At 43.1% G+C, this 14,153-nt stretch overlaps 1 protein-coding gene across 2 annotated transcripts in view; it reads right to left on the bottom strand.

Moving 5' to 3' along the window:
• Positions 1-770: 770 nt before the first annotated feature.
• IGSF5 (immunoglobulin superfamily member 5) overlaps positions 771-14,153 on the bottom strand; it is a 30,651-nt gene continuing 17,268 nt past the window's right edge. For both annotated transcript variants that reach the window (XM_084201395.1, XM_084201396.1), the window contains 3 exons: positions 11,347-11,456; positions 10,095-10,171; positions 771-1,767 (listed from right to left, as the gene is read on the bottom strand). In XM_084201395.1, coding sequence (XP_084057521.1) covers positions 1,699-1,767; positions 10,095-10,171; positions 11,347-11,456 — 256 coding nt within the window. In that variant the 3' untranslated portion in view covers positions 771-1,698. The remainder of the gene's footprint in view (positions 1,768-10,094; positions 10,172-11,346; positions 11,457-14,153) is intronic.

Here is a 14,153-nt window from a genome sequence, read left to right as displayed (position 1 = left end):
CTGTTAACAATGCACATGAACAGAAAGCCAAAGCTCCATGGTTTTTACCCCCTCCAGTCCCAGACTGGTGTTATCCTGGGCTTCCCTCTCTCATGCAGTGGACATTCCTCTAATAAAGTGGATTTTTGGCTGTGTTTAGATTGCTTTCAGCTCCAGTGGTAACAAGTAGATGTCAGCAATAGGAATCCCTGTATCAGAATAAGGTAGATGTTTTTCAACACGAGTGTTTCATTCAAAATAAGGCTATTTTCAAGCCAAATTTCAATATGCCACAATGTAAATTGCTTATATTTTTGTCTGTGTAGCATTATAAAATTAATTTCAAAGCTCTTCCTTAGGCAAACAAGATAGAAAGGCAGTAGATGGTCAGAATTTGAAACAACTTTGTGTACAAACAGCACATGGCAGACCCTGCACTTGTTCTGACAGACTGGCTGAAAATGCCACCAGCAGCACAAATCTGGCACGAGTTAAAGAGATACCAAATGCTAAACATGCAAAACAACTTCTCCTTCCTGAGTTCAGGTTTCAAATTCCTCAGTTTTGTTGCACAGAGTGTCACTGGGAGGGATTTGAAGCAAGGGCTTCTTTCAAGAGCACATTTGTACCAAAGATTAACGTGAGACACACTGAATAATTCAGAATTCTTTGAGTGGGAAGAAAGAAGAGTACACTGAAAATATCTTGTTTTTCTGGAAGAAGTTTGCCTTTTTGTAAAATAAAAAAAAATAAAATATTAAGCTTGAACTTTTTTATTATGAAATAGAAAATTTCAGACAGAACATTTCATCAGTTTTTGATATGGTCCATGTGCTGGATCTGCTCTGCTGAGAAGTTGCTTTGTTAAAGTGCATTTCCCATGGTCATTATCAACTGTATCCCTGAGGAAAAAACACTGTTCCATCTGAATTCCAGAAACCACCATTGCTGTGACACAACTCAGCCCATAAGTAGAACAGAAACATAAAACATTCAAGCAACAACTCTTCAAAGTCAAAAGTTTCAAATCTACATTTTTCAGCTTAAGGCATTTGAATTTCAATTTTTTTTTTTTTTTAAAAAGGACTTTTTTGGCACATGGGTGATTGAGTTTTATTTTGAAATGGAATTTTAAGGCAAATACGTCTCATAAAATAATGTATTGAAATGGAGAAATGTCATTTCTGATCCAAAGATAATTTTGTTAGAAATTTTGAAGCAGCCCCCATAAAAACTTCCCTTCATTTTATTACAGAATAGGAATGGAAAAATGTTGTTGATCTGAAAGCTCTAGATGATCAGCTGTACATAAAATGTGTTTAAAAGCATAGATGTTGTATTAACCATTATTATCATTAACAGTTTTTCTGAAATAATAAATATCTTGCATTTCCAGTCCTTGATCTTGCTGTGACATAACATTCCTGTCTGACAGTCTTGCTGATTTCTTGGGGACCCAAAACAGGGATTCTTCTTCCACAATCACATCACACTCATTGTCTTGGAAATGAGGGCAGTCTATTTATATCATTTATGTCCATTATTTTGCTGTGATATCACGTGCTGTGTTATAAAGGTTGCAATTTAATTTCATTGCATGAGGGGGAAAAAAAAATAAAAATAACTTATAAGTTCAACTGAGAGAACTGGTTTTAACTTTTCTGCATTGCATGAAGGCATCCAAACATGTAAAAAAGTAACTTCTTGGAGAAGCACATCCTACACGAGTGTCACATTCCTGATTTTCTTTGGGCTGATGGGATAATCAGGACGCCTCTGAGGCCGCACCTAGGGGAGAGCAAAACCAGCAAGAGAACTGAGAGAGATCCCAGAAAAGCAGTCCCACAAGGGGTCTCAGGAGGTTACCTGCCAACCCCTCACCCCAGAGCATGACAGCAACACGAAATCTATCACCAGCAGCCCACTCAAAATCCGAACACAAAGGAGAGCACGAGAAGCAGAGCGAAACAAAAGCCTGGCACGCAACACGCTGCTGGCAGTCCTGGGAATTCATGACCTGGTCTCATGCTGCCTGAAGAACTCCTTGTGGCCTCTGCAGTCTGTGTGCTCCTAAGCAAAAGGTGATGTTGGGTGTTTCTCCTCTGGTTTTCTTAAAGGAACTTGTTAAACTGTAAAAAACCCCGAATATTTGCTCTCCAAATGCAGAAATCGCAGCGCAGCAGCATTTCACCTGGCTGGAAGATCACTCTCGGTGTCTCAGTGTTTATCCAAGCCAGGCTTTTTTTGAACTCCCCAAGACTGCCAGGATTCCACTACCACTGACTGCAGCCTGTTCTCACACTGCCCCTGGTGGGATCAGAGCAGGGCAGATGCTCAGCAGCCTTGGAAAGCTTCTCCTCATCTGAAACAAGTGCAGGTGCATCTCCAGTCCTAATCACTTCTGTGCTTTCACGAAATATCATTGCATAGGAAAAGACAAGGAAAAATTTGCTCTCAAATGCATCTGAATAACAAAAACTGTGGGTTTTTAAATGTAGAAGCAACACCTCCTCCCTGTAATTCCTCACCTGGTCTCAAGTCCTTGGAAATTGATGGAAATTCCACCGTTTTTCTCAGTGAAAATGTTTTATCAAGGCAGACTTGGCTCTCTAACTATTGACCAATTTTCCTGAGGTTTGTTTCTGGAGCATTAATCATGTACAGTCTGTATTGCTCTGGTATTCTTCCAGTATTAAACATCTTCAATAATGCATTTGGTACATATACATTATTGAATAACAGATGGAGGCAAATGTTAGATAACAAATGTGGACAACACAGCTCTGGTATTTAATGAGCCCCAGCACCACTGTGGGATAAATTTAACTATCCTAGGAGCATTTCACAAGACAGCTGCCTTCTGTTTTAAACACAACTCTCTTTTCTCCACCCTCCCATCCCTTCTTGTTGCTGGAACATGCTGCTGTTTTCTAAATTTACCCTTCTTCACTGTTTATTTTTGCAGAGAGGAGAGGTACTTTGGGAAGTAGCAGCATTGCCTGGCTCTGTTCAAGGACCTTTCCCAAGATCCTGCTGCACTTAATTTCTTGCCCAAAGACCTCAGTGGTGTTGAGCAGAGAAGCTTTCTACTACCTCTCCCACCAAAATAACAAATTTTCAAATAGGGTGGGGGGGAAAAATCTGAAAAAAATGCAAGTTTTATGTTTGTGGAAGGGAAATATTCCCCCATATTGTGGGCTGTGATAATAAAGGATACAGAGCCAGTAGCATAGTGAGTAACCAGAAAGTTTCAGAGGGGGCCCAAGAACATCCTGTCTTTAAAACTCTCTGAACCAGGTCATGTTTTGTATCTCATGTTTAGCAAGATACTGAGGTGAGAATATTTCCCAGAACTTGATGGAGAAAAATATTCTATTGCACCAGATTTGCTAAAGGAAAAAAAGACATAAATCAGAAAGTTCACCTAGCAGTGTTGTGGAAAGAGACAGTTTTGGGGGAAATTTGAGGGAAATGCTACAGGAAATTTAGGGAGGGGGATTGTGTCCCTGTGCCCTGCTCAGGTGAGAGCCCACCTGCAGAGCTGCCCCAGCCCAGGAGGAGCTGGAGCTGCTGCAGAGCCCAGAGGAGGCTCCAGGATGAGCAGAGGGCTGGAGCAGCTCTGCTGGCAGGAAAGGCTGGCACAGCTGGCATTGCTCACCTGCACAGGAGAAGCTTTGGGCTGAGCTCAGGGTGGCCTTGCAGGGCCTGCAGGAGCCCCAGGAAACCTGGAGAGAGACAATTTCCAGGGGATGCAGGGACAGCACACAGGGAATGGCTGCCAGTGCCAGAGGGCAGGGCTGGGTGGGATCTTGGCAATGAGGAATTGTTCCCTGGCAGGGTGGGCAGGGCTGGGATGGAATTCCATCCCTGGATCCCTGGCAGTGCCCAAGGCCAGGCTGGACACTGGGGCTGGAGCAGCCTGGGACAGTGGGAGGTGTCCCTGCCATGGCAGGGGTGGGATGGGATGATTTTTTAAGGTCCTTTCCAACCCAAACCATTCTGTGATTCTCTGATTTAGGTTTGTAGATGATCCTGAACAGCAGGGAGCCTGAGGATGAGCAGCAGCAGCATCCAGGCAGCCCCATGAGAGCACTGGGGAAAGGAAAACCCCAGCAGGATTATCCTTTACCACTGGGGAAAGGATAACCCCTTCCTTTGAAAATCCCATCTTCAGGAATGAGCCATCCAGCCCAGTCTGTCATGGCACTTCTCCTCAGCTCCAAAGCAGGACCTGAGCAGAGTTTGCTCCCAGGGTGGGGCTGATGTCCATGAGGGTTCACCCTTGCCCTGCTGCATCTCTCAGAGTTATTTGCTTTAGAGTTACTTCTACTTCATGCTAACTGTGTTCTGGTGTCAATTAATGAATAATTTCATGAATTTCAATCAGCTCATGCTGTGTGCTGGCCCATTTTCTGGGAAGTTTTCTCTGAAGCAGCAGAGCCTTCCTGAGGTTGCACTTCACTGAAATGGAGGCTGCTGGCTGCTGGTCACTGACCTAAAACTCATTTTCTGAATACAACACATCACAAATAATAATGCAGAGGAGCAGGACCACAACAACCACTTCCTATTTATACCCTGACCTGCTGGAGCTGCTTCAGCCCCTGCTTGGTTTTGATTTCAAAGTTGTTTCCTCTTTAGATTAATTCAGTGTTTTACTAGTCCTGCCAGTCCTAGTCTGAGGGAAAAGGGCTTCATAACTCATTACACCCTGCAGATTGAAGGGGAAAAAAACCCATCCCCAGAGGCTTGCTGCACAGCACAACATCATTGGAGTGGGTTTCTGAGGTGGTCCCCCCCATCAGGAAGGATGTGCTAACATCAGCATTTCTTTTAGTAGTTTTAAATCTCTTTGTACTGTCAGCTTGGCATCCAGTTAACCATGGATATCTGACAGTCACATGCTTCAAAGCCTGCCTGTTGATTTATCATCTGCCCTGGGTGCCTTTTCACAGGGATTACTATAAAAAGGATTATAATACTGGGAAAAGCTTCACATAGTTGTTGGTTTGGTTGGGGAAACAGATGCAGCACAGATCTTTTCATCTCTTCAGCCAGACAAAAAGGGAGCTAGCAACACATGGCTGAATCAGAAAGTAAACTGAGTGTGTATCAGCTGGTTTCAGGGGTGAATCCTTCCATGGTGCTTTGAATACTGATCTTCAGTGAATGAAAGAAGGAAGGATTTCTGCTCTTACAATGTTTCAGTCAGTTCTGCACCCTGTGTGATGTGATGTGACTGCTGGGCACACATCTGGCCCTGTGGAACAGGACAGATCTCAGCACTGAGGTGAGGGATGGCAGCTCCCCAGACACTGATGCTGTGGAAGTGTGTGATAAACTCAAGGCTTGCTATTAGCCAGCCAAGAAACATTCAAGTCCAGCTGCATGAGAGCAAAGTGCTGACATTAATGTGGTAGGAGTGCTCCCAAATGTGTCTGCATGCATCACACACTGGGCTGACAAAACAGAACAAAGAATCAGGGGGGCAAAGCCACAGATCTCTGGTTCTGAAGGTTATTTCTCCCCCTGCCCTTAGTTTTCAATTTTGATTCTAAATTCACTTCTTTTACAGGAAAACACCCACCCCCATAAATTGTGGATACCCACAAAATAATTCAGATACACTCTTACTTCAAGTCACAAACCAGTTCCATCCTGTCAACTTTTTGAACACTCAGCACATTTGCCTGCCCACCAATAAGCCTGAAAATTCCCCTTTGCTTCTTCATGGGTTAATCCCACCCATATGCCTTAACTCCTCCCCTTCTCCCACAGACATTTGGGAGAAAAAACCTGTAAACTGCCCCTGCCATTTCTTTATCTGTATCATCAATATTTATAGCTCTCTTAATCAAGATATGCTAACCAATGGACATCATAACATGACATATCTGCAGCCCATTTCATCAGCAGGGGTAAAATTGTTTGCTTTCATCAATTTATTTTTCTATTTATTGACCTTTTAATTCAATTTTGATAGCTTAATTTTTCTTTCCAACAACCCTCAGAGTCAGAGCAGTTCTATATGGGGCAATAAATGGAGCCACAATTCATCATTCATTTCTTTTCTCAGGATAAAACCACAGCTAAATAATATTTCCAGTTTATAGAGTGTCATTTGGAGTAGTTAAGAAGAAAAATAGATCCTTCCCCATTAAGGGAGCCATGACTCACTCTGGACTGGGAAGGAGGAGTGAGGCTGTGGAAGATTCCTGGAGCTGTGCTGGAGTCATGGCAGGGATGAGCCCAGCCCATTGGAAATGAGCATTCACACCCTCGTGGAATGGGCTCCTGATTTATCACAGAGACCTTTATTGCATATTAAATGAGCTCATTATGGAGCTCATCTAGGAGATGGTCCAATCCTGCAAGTTGCTCAGTCCTCAGAGCTCCTTCTGTGGGAATTGGAAAACAGAGCTCCTTGGAGGCAGCACTGCCCCAAAATCTGCAAAATCCCAGGCAGGGAGGGGATCCCCCTCACTGCTCTTGGGTTTTGGAAGGAGCACTGTGGGGCAGGGAATGAGGAACTGTTCCCTGAGTGGGATGTTGGTCCCTCAAACCCGTTTATCTGGCAGCTCAGCCCTGGTGCTGGCAGCAAGGATCACACTCACCCATCCCTGACAGGAGCTCCATTTGCAATTAAACAGAAGCCTGCACCTCTGCTCTCAGTTTGACCTTTTCTCAGTTAATATCATCACAATGAAGACCTTGCAGCACCTCTGACTGATGCTTCTGGCCTCCTCTTCCAGTGGCTGGTCATTTCTCCCTCAGCTCAATAATTTGCTTCGTTACTCATCATTTTTTAAACGCCTCACACACCTTTGATTTTCCTCCCTTGTTCTTTGCCAAACCTTTTGTTCAGGTTGTGAGTTGATCAGTGCAATTACTGGGCAGCATTTATCTTCTGTGGACATTTTGCATTAGTTTCTGATTCAAAGAGTTTGAATGGCCAAAAGCTGAGCTCGGTGTTTTTCTGTTGTCACCCTGTATGACACACACCAGGGATTTCAGGCTTGTACCCAGTTGGGTCTATGGGTAACAAATCCTGAGGAAGCAAAACCTGTGATATGAAGTCTCCTTCCATCTCCCAAATCATTTAAAATTGTAACTTTTTTACATATGGAACAGAAGGGATCAAATTTGAAGCCATTGCCCTCAGAGACACAAGAATAGATAAGGTTTTACATCTTCAATCTGCAATTTTTCCATCAGCAAATGGACTTCCTGCTCCTCAGGGAGGCCTTGGATTTTTCTTCCTTCTTCTTGACCTCTAAAGAAGCACTGCAAGGACTTTTACTCATTTTTCCTGATTACCCAGGGAGAGAGAAGTAATTTATTGGAGTCCACCCCTTCCTGACCCCCTTCACTATGGAAAAAATCCTCAGGATAACTTTTCTTTTTCCTGTTCTTTTTTGGGTTTTTTACCCCTACTTGTCCCTAAAAGGCCCTAGAGAATAAAGATGAAAAGTCTTTGGGAATGTTTCCAGTACTCAGGCAGGGAAAGCCAACTGAGAATCACAACTTTCTGTGCTTGGAAGATGGCAGGAAGGCAGGTGGTTTCTGAACAAATTGTTTGATTCAGCAAACAGCTAAATGAGTGAACATCTGATTTCACCTGCTTGACAAGAAATACAATGAAAGAGCCCTACAATAGTTATTAGGCAATATAGTGGCATCAGTGGTGATTGAACTTTATGGGAATATATCCAGGAACACCTTTTGTGAGAAAACCTCTATTATGCAGTTAACAGGGAAGGTTATGAATGTAAAAGGAAAACACTTTTTGTCTGGGAAATGTTTTACTCTGTTTTCATTTGTTGTGATAAAATTAAATCATGGACTGCAAATCCACAATTTAGGGTGAACCTTCAGCAGCCTTCCATCAGCTCCTGCATTCACAGATGGGGCCATCACAATATTCTGAGAAGCCCTGTTCAAACTGACAAATAGTTTGTCTTCACCAAGCCATTTTTACATTGCTAAATATTCCTCTAACACATGGAAAAGAGTTATAAATAATTCTCACCTCTCCATTCTCTCTTGGTGTTTTTCAAGCATGTGTGTGCAGATATTGATGCAGGTAGAAGCCACTGTGACAGAGGTTTTATATTGTCCAGGGAGAACTGGTCTGAAAATCATGAATATTTCAATTTTATGCTGTGTTCCTGTGATGGATTCAAAGTTTCCCTGGCTCCTTGATCTCCTAGGCCACCTAACCCAGGATTTCCTGTGGAGGCTGCACCTTTCATGTCTCAGTTTCAATCAGGACAGTGAGCCCAGTCTCCTGATGGTCCCCACTCACACAATTACTGTTCTCACAGTGGATGGAGCTACCTGAGAACACCCAAATTTGACACCTTTCAGATGTCACTAAATGCCTTAATGCCACCACAGTGCCCATCAGTGCCCACGAACCATCACTGAGCACCCAGGCACTGGGAAATGCCCAAATGGATCCCAGAACCACCAAATCCCAGAGTCATCAAGGCTGGCAGAGACCTTCAGATCATCCAGTCCCACCATCAGCCATCACCACCATCATCACCCCCAAACCATGTCCCCAGGTGCCACATCCAGACACCTCTTGGAGCCAAAATCCTGCCCTGAAATGTGTCCAGGGTGCTCAGCACGACCTCTCCTGGCTGTCAGAGCAGTTCCACATGCAGGGAAGAACAGCTTATGTTCACTGTCCTGATTGAAACTGAGACATGAAAGGTGCAGCCTCCACAGGAAATCCTGGGTTGGGTGGCCTAGGAGATCAAGGAGCCAGGGAAACTTTGAATCCATCACAGGAACACAGCACAAAATTGAAATATTCATGATTTTCAGACCAGTTCTCCCTGGACAATATAAAACCTCTGTCACAGTGGCTTCTACCTGCATCAATATCTGCACACACATGCTTGAAAAACACCAAGAGAGAATGGAGAGGTGAGAATTATTTATAACTCTTTTCCATGTGTTAGAGGAATATTTAGCAATGTAAAAATGGCTTGGTGAAGACAAAGTATTTGTCAGTTTGAACAGGGCTTCTCAGTACATTGTGATGGCCCCATTTGTGTATGCAGGAGCTGATGGAAGCCATAATCCTGTTCACAAGCATTCCAAACTCTGTCTGAAAGTGTTGCTTGGGGTTATAGATCCACACTGATGCCTCCACTGTTTTGTGCAGACTTTTCAGCTTTCCTTTAAAAGTATTTTGTTTGACAAGTAATTCATGTCAACCATCATAACTACCAGGCACAAATGCATCAGTGTCATTGCTGTTATTTTGTACTGGTATGATGTGATCATTGTTTTAATTGTTGATTGAGTGCTTCCTAAATTTCATTGTGTGCCAAGAGAAGTTGACACACTCTGCTGTGATTTATGTGCAGTGTCATCCCCGTGACAGATTTCTGCATTGTACATGTTGAAGCAGCTCTTCAGAAATAAATGAGTTATCACTGTGTTGAGGACTGAACTCAGTACCACATCACCACCACTTTCTCAAGAGAATATTGGCAAAAACCATCCTGGAGGTGCTAAATGGGTTTTATAAAAATATGGCATAAATTAAGATTCACATTGCTCTTGTGCTGAAAGCTAAGAGAGAGCAGCACCAGCCTTCAGAATGAGGCCACTGAGAATGGAACCAGTGGAGGAGCAAACACTGAGCTCTTCTTTTTACATTTTATCCACATGGAAAAGGGGCAAAGCTCTGGGGGCACTGGGTGTTGGGTGCTTGCTTTCCCTCCCAGCTCTTACTGCTGAGGGCTTCAAGATCAATGTAAACTTCCTGATTGAAGCAATTTCTAGAGTATTGGAAAAAACAGTCAAGAAATTATCCACAGAAAATGTACATTTATTTACTCTCTCTGCACTGGATTTTGTTTGCAAAGGAACCTCAAACCTCACCTTCACAGTGCCTGCATCTTATATCCACATCTCCTTCAAGTCTGAAGGAAAATGCAGTCAAGAATGCTGAAGGGACATTCCACTTACCCAATTACAGCTGCAATTGACTTCTAATTGTCTACCTCCCCAAAATCTATGTTTGGCTCTAGCACAATACACACTCTGTGAAGAATTTAAAAAAAAAAAGGTCGAAATATTCAAGAAATCAGCATTACCTTTGGTACAGAACTGATGTGCAAATTGTCATCAGGGCCAGCAAACTTGGAAAACATTGGGGGAAGAGAGGAAAGTCCTGCAACAAGAATATTAAAGATTAATGTTACTCAGGGTCCATCACAGCAGGAACCACAGTGGCTAAATAGGATTTCATGTTGTGAGTAAAACCAAGGCTGATTTTTTTGTGCTAGATTTTTGTACTGAGGGAGTCTGCAGGGGTGAGTTCTGTGAGGTGACACCAGGAGTGTCAGAGGCAGTTCCAGGTGGGTCCTGCCTGAGCTGTGACATTGGTGGCACCTCTGCCATAGCTTATTTAAGCAAAGGTAAAAAAAAACCCAGCACAGAAGGACCTGGGGAAGAGGAGGGAGAAAGTGTGGAGGAAAAGTCCTGGAGACACCCAGGTCAGTGGAGAAGGGAGGTGACCAGCCAAGGTCAACCCAGAACTCCAACAAATATGAAAAAAGCCAGTCCAGGACTGTGTGGACTCAATTTGTCCAGATCCACTTAATTTTCCTTTTACTTTTTATAGCTGCTGCATTTTATAATATTGCACACTCTCAAAATCTTTCCCCTGTACTCATTTCTTCACCACTTATTTGTCAGGGAGGAAAGGATGTGTGCCTGGATTGTAGAGTCTGCACAACAATTTCATGCCATTAAGTGTTTGATTAAATGTTTTTAGAATAATGTGGTTATAAATGCAAGTGGAGGGTAACGATTTGGTGGAGATTTACATTTGCTTTTGAAGAGACTTTGTGCTTAAGGACAAGAATTTATAATGCTAACTTAGTCATTTAGCAGTAAAATAATAGTTCACTAACTGCCTTTATTCTTTCCTTCTTCTCTTTCTTTCCTTTTTTTTTTTTTTTTTTTTTTTTTGTGTGTGTTGGCAGTGGTGGATTTTCTTTTGTTTTCACAGACCAACTGCAAAATATTGCCTAAATTGCTGCTTGTATGAAAATCCAGTCCTCCCACATCTGGCCCCAGAAGACAATTGGAAGAACAAAGGCATTTAAAAAGACAAACCCAGGACTAAATGTAAATTCAATTGCAAAGAACTTGAGTGTTTCCACAATATTTTTGTAGGATCTTCCTCTAAGACGTCAAAAATGTTCTGGAGAGGTCCAGGAAAAGCACAAGTCCTTCACTAAATATTGTGAAACCTCATAATTTTAGTTGCTTGATCTGTTGTCCAAAAGGCCCACGTTGAGAAGCAATTTGACAATCTGTGATTCACCAGCTTACACTCACCTGGGCTTTGCTCTGTGTTCCACAATTCCTCTGGAATGTATCCCAGATTTTCACTGCCACTCCTCTGCCTGTCTTCCAAGTCACCTTTTTTCTTCTCAGCTGAAACTTTTCTAGAAAATAAAAAGGTGTCATTAGAAGTTCTTCATGGTGGGAGAACTCTTGGGAAGCAGACTAGAGAGAAAAAAAATAAGTGTCTCACATCCCAAAAAATAGGTGTAAAACATATTCCAAGCAATTAGCATGGAAGTATTGCCCACGGGATTCTGTTTGGAAAGTTTCCATCAGCTGCAACTTCAAAAAAAACATGAAAATAAGGAAACCTTCAAAAAGTGTGGACTCTGTGCCGGATCATAGGTTTTGCAGAAAATTCATTTTGATGTCTGATTCTGAATTGCAGGATGTTTAGGTGCCCAATAATGGAACAGCAGCCAGGTCACTTATGGCAGCTGATCATTCTGGTGCCCAGCTGCAAACCCAAAGCATGTCCTCTCACATCCCCACAGCCAGGGACTCATCTGTACACTCTGGAGTTAATCTTTCACTCTGAAATTTGCTTTACACGTGAGAGACATTCTTTGGTTAAAGTAGCACATCTCTGAATTTGCAGAACGGAGCCCTCACAGCTGCACAGGGAGAGAATGGTGCTTTTTCACCCAAAATTCTGATGCCAGAAGAGATGCTACAGTTGACCTGTTGCTACCATGGACCTGTCTCCAGGACACTCCCAGGTCCATTTCTGCCTAGATTTGAGGTGTGGCAAACACAAATCCACCATGGAAAACCAGGGATTTTTGGTGGGTGAGTTAAGTCAGTGATGTTTGTGGAAAATGCTGCGTGTCCTTGTACAAAAGTTATAGTGAGGGTTGGGCTCTGCTGCCAGGGAACAGGGACAGGAGCAGAGGGAACGGCCTCAGGCTGGGCCAGGGCAGGCTCAGCTGGGACAGCAGCAGGAATTTGCCCATGGAAAGGGGGCTCAGGCCTTGGAACTGCCCAGGGAGCTCTGCAGTGCCCATCCCTGCAGGTGTGCCCTGGAGGTGGCACTGAGTGCTCTGGGCTGGGGACAAGGTGGGCACTGGGCACAGCTGGCACTTGGTGGCCTTGCAGGTCTTTTCCAGTCTCAATGGCTCCATGATCCTGCAATTCTACTTCTTTTCTATTTAGTAGGAATCACTTTCAGGCCCCCAGAGCTTCAGAGGGGCGTCACCAATGCACACAGAAATCTGGTGAGTCAGCTCTCAGCTATGGGGCTTTTTTAGGAGATAAACACCACTAAGAGCCCTGCCATGGTTGCTAGAAGAGAAAAAAGCAATTGTTTAGGGCTACCACCCCCACATGTTACATGACACTGTGCTGTCTCTTTTATCTGAGCCTTAGATCCCGATAAACTCAGGGGAGCAGCCAAACAAAAAGCAGCTACAAAAAAATTAAAAAAAGAAAAGGTGTGTGGGAGGTATAGGAAGATAGCCAGCCAAGTTAAAAATAAAGGTGAGAAATAAACCAGTGTATGTTTGGTCTCACTACTTCTTCACTACCACAGCAGCTTCCAAAATCTGGACAGGCATCATTCTTTTTACTGCAGGGAAGTTCCCCTCAAGAAAAAAAAACAGTGAGCCTCCAAAATCTGTGACTGTTAATAATCCTTCCTGTGATTTCAGGGTCATTGTTTCTCAAGCCTTGAAATCAACACTGAATCTCCAAGTCCAAACTGAGCCTCAGAGCCTGAACTCATCCCAGTTCTTTTAACTTTAAAGTATAGGCAAGGTTTGTGAACACAGTGAGGCAGCTCATCTTTAATGGAGAAATAGTAACTTTGTAGTACTGAGAGCTAAAAACTCACTTGTGGCATGAAGGTAGAATTGCTTCTGCCCAGACCAGATGCAAAAACATAGAGGGAAAGGAAAGTTTTGCCTTATTCTGGACCTGTTCAGGTTGTCTGAAAGAAGGACTGCAGATCCACAAGAGGTAGGGTAGGACACAGACCCCATTGCTGGGCAGGTCCTTCCCTGCACGTTCAGCTGGTTTTGCCTTTGTTGGGTTGACCCTTGTGGGAGTTTTTGGGGTTCTGAACCAAGTCAGAATCCAATCAATCCCTGCTGAGTTAGTCCTGCCCTATTTATATAGCTGCACTTGGCAAAATGATGAATTTAGCCCCACAAAGTAAGAAATCACAGGGAGGTTTACATGTATGGCATGGCATAATAAGCATCATTTCCTTGGGAGAAAACAGAGGGTATCTAATTTCCTTATTTTGTTTCTCATCAATAAAGTGCTTAACAAATGGAAATCTGTCAACAGACCTGCACAAACTTTCCCCACAAGGGGCTGCTAATGAAAGTGGGAATTACTGACGTGCCAGGCAGTGGGGTGGAACATTCTGCAAACTCATTAAGGGACGGGGACTTCAAACCCCACAAGCGTAGGCAGAGAATGAATTCACAATGCTGCCTAAATATAAATAATAATATTAATAACCCCACTGCCACGGCTGTCAGAGGTGCTGATTAAAAGGAACTTAATGCTGAGAGCCACCAGTTATTGATTTCTAAAGTTTTCCATCTCAGTGCAATAATGGAACAAAAACTTTGTACTGAAACACGTCTGAAAATCACTGGATGGGGTGCTGATCCCCATCCATGGGGCAGCTTTACTGATTTTTTAGCATTTTCTTATTATTGTATATTATATAATTATATACTATTATTATAAATTACATTATTTTTTAATATAGAATAGCTTGGGTAGGGAGAAACCTTAAAGATCATCTTGTTCCAAGCAGCTTTAATAATTTTTAAATTAAAAATCCACGG

The sequence above is a fragment of the Fringilla coelebs genome (assembly GCF_963513975.1).
Source record: "Fringilla coelebs genome assembly, chromosome: 2".
NCBI classification, from domain to species: Eukaryota; Metazoa; Chordata; class Aves; order Passeriformes; family Fringillidae; genus Fringilla; species Fringilla coelebs.
Note: the sequence above shows the minus strand (reverse complement) of the source record. Positions and strands in the feature narration are given on the sequence as shown.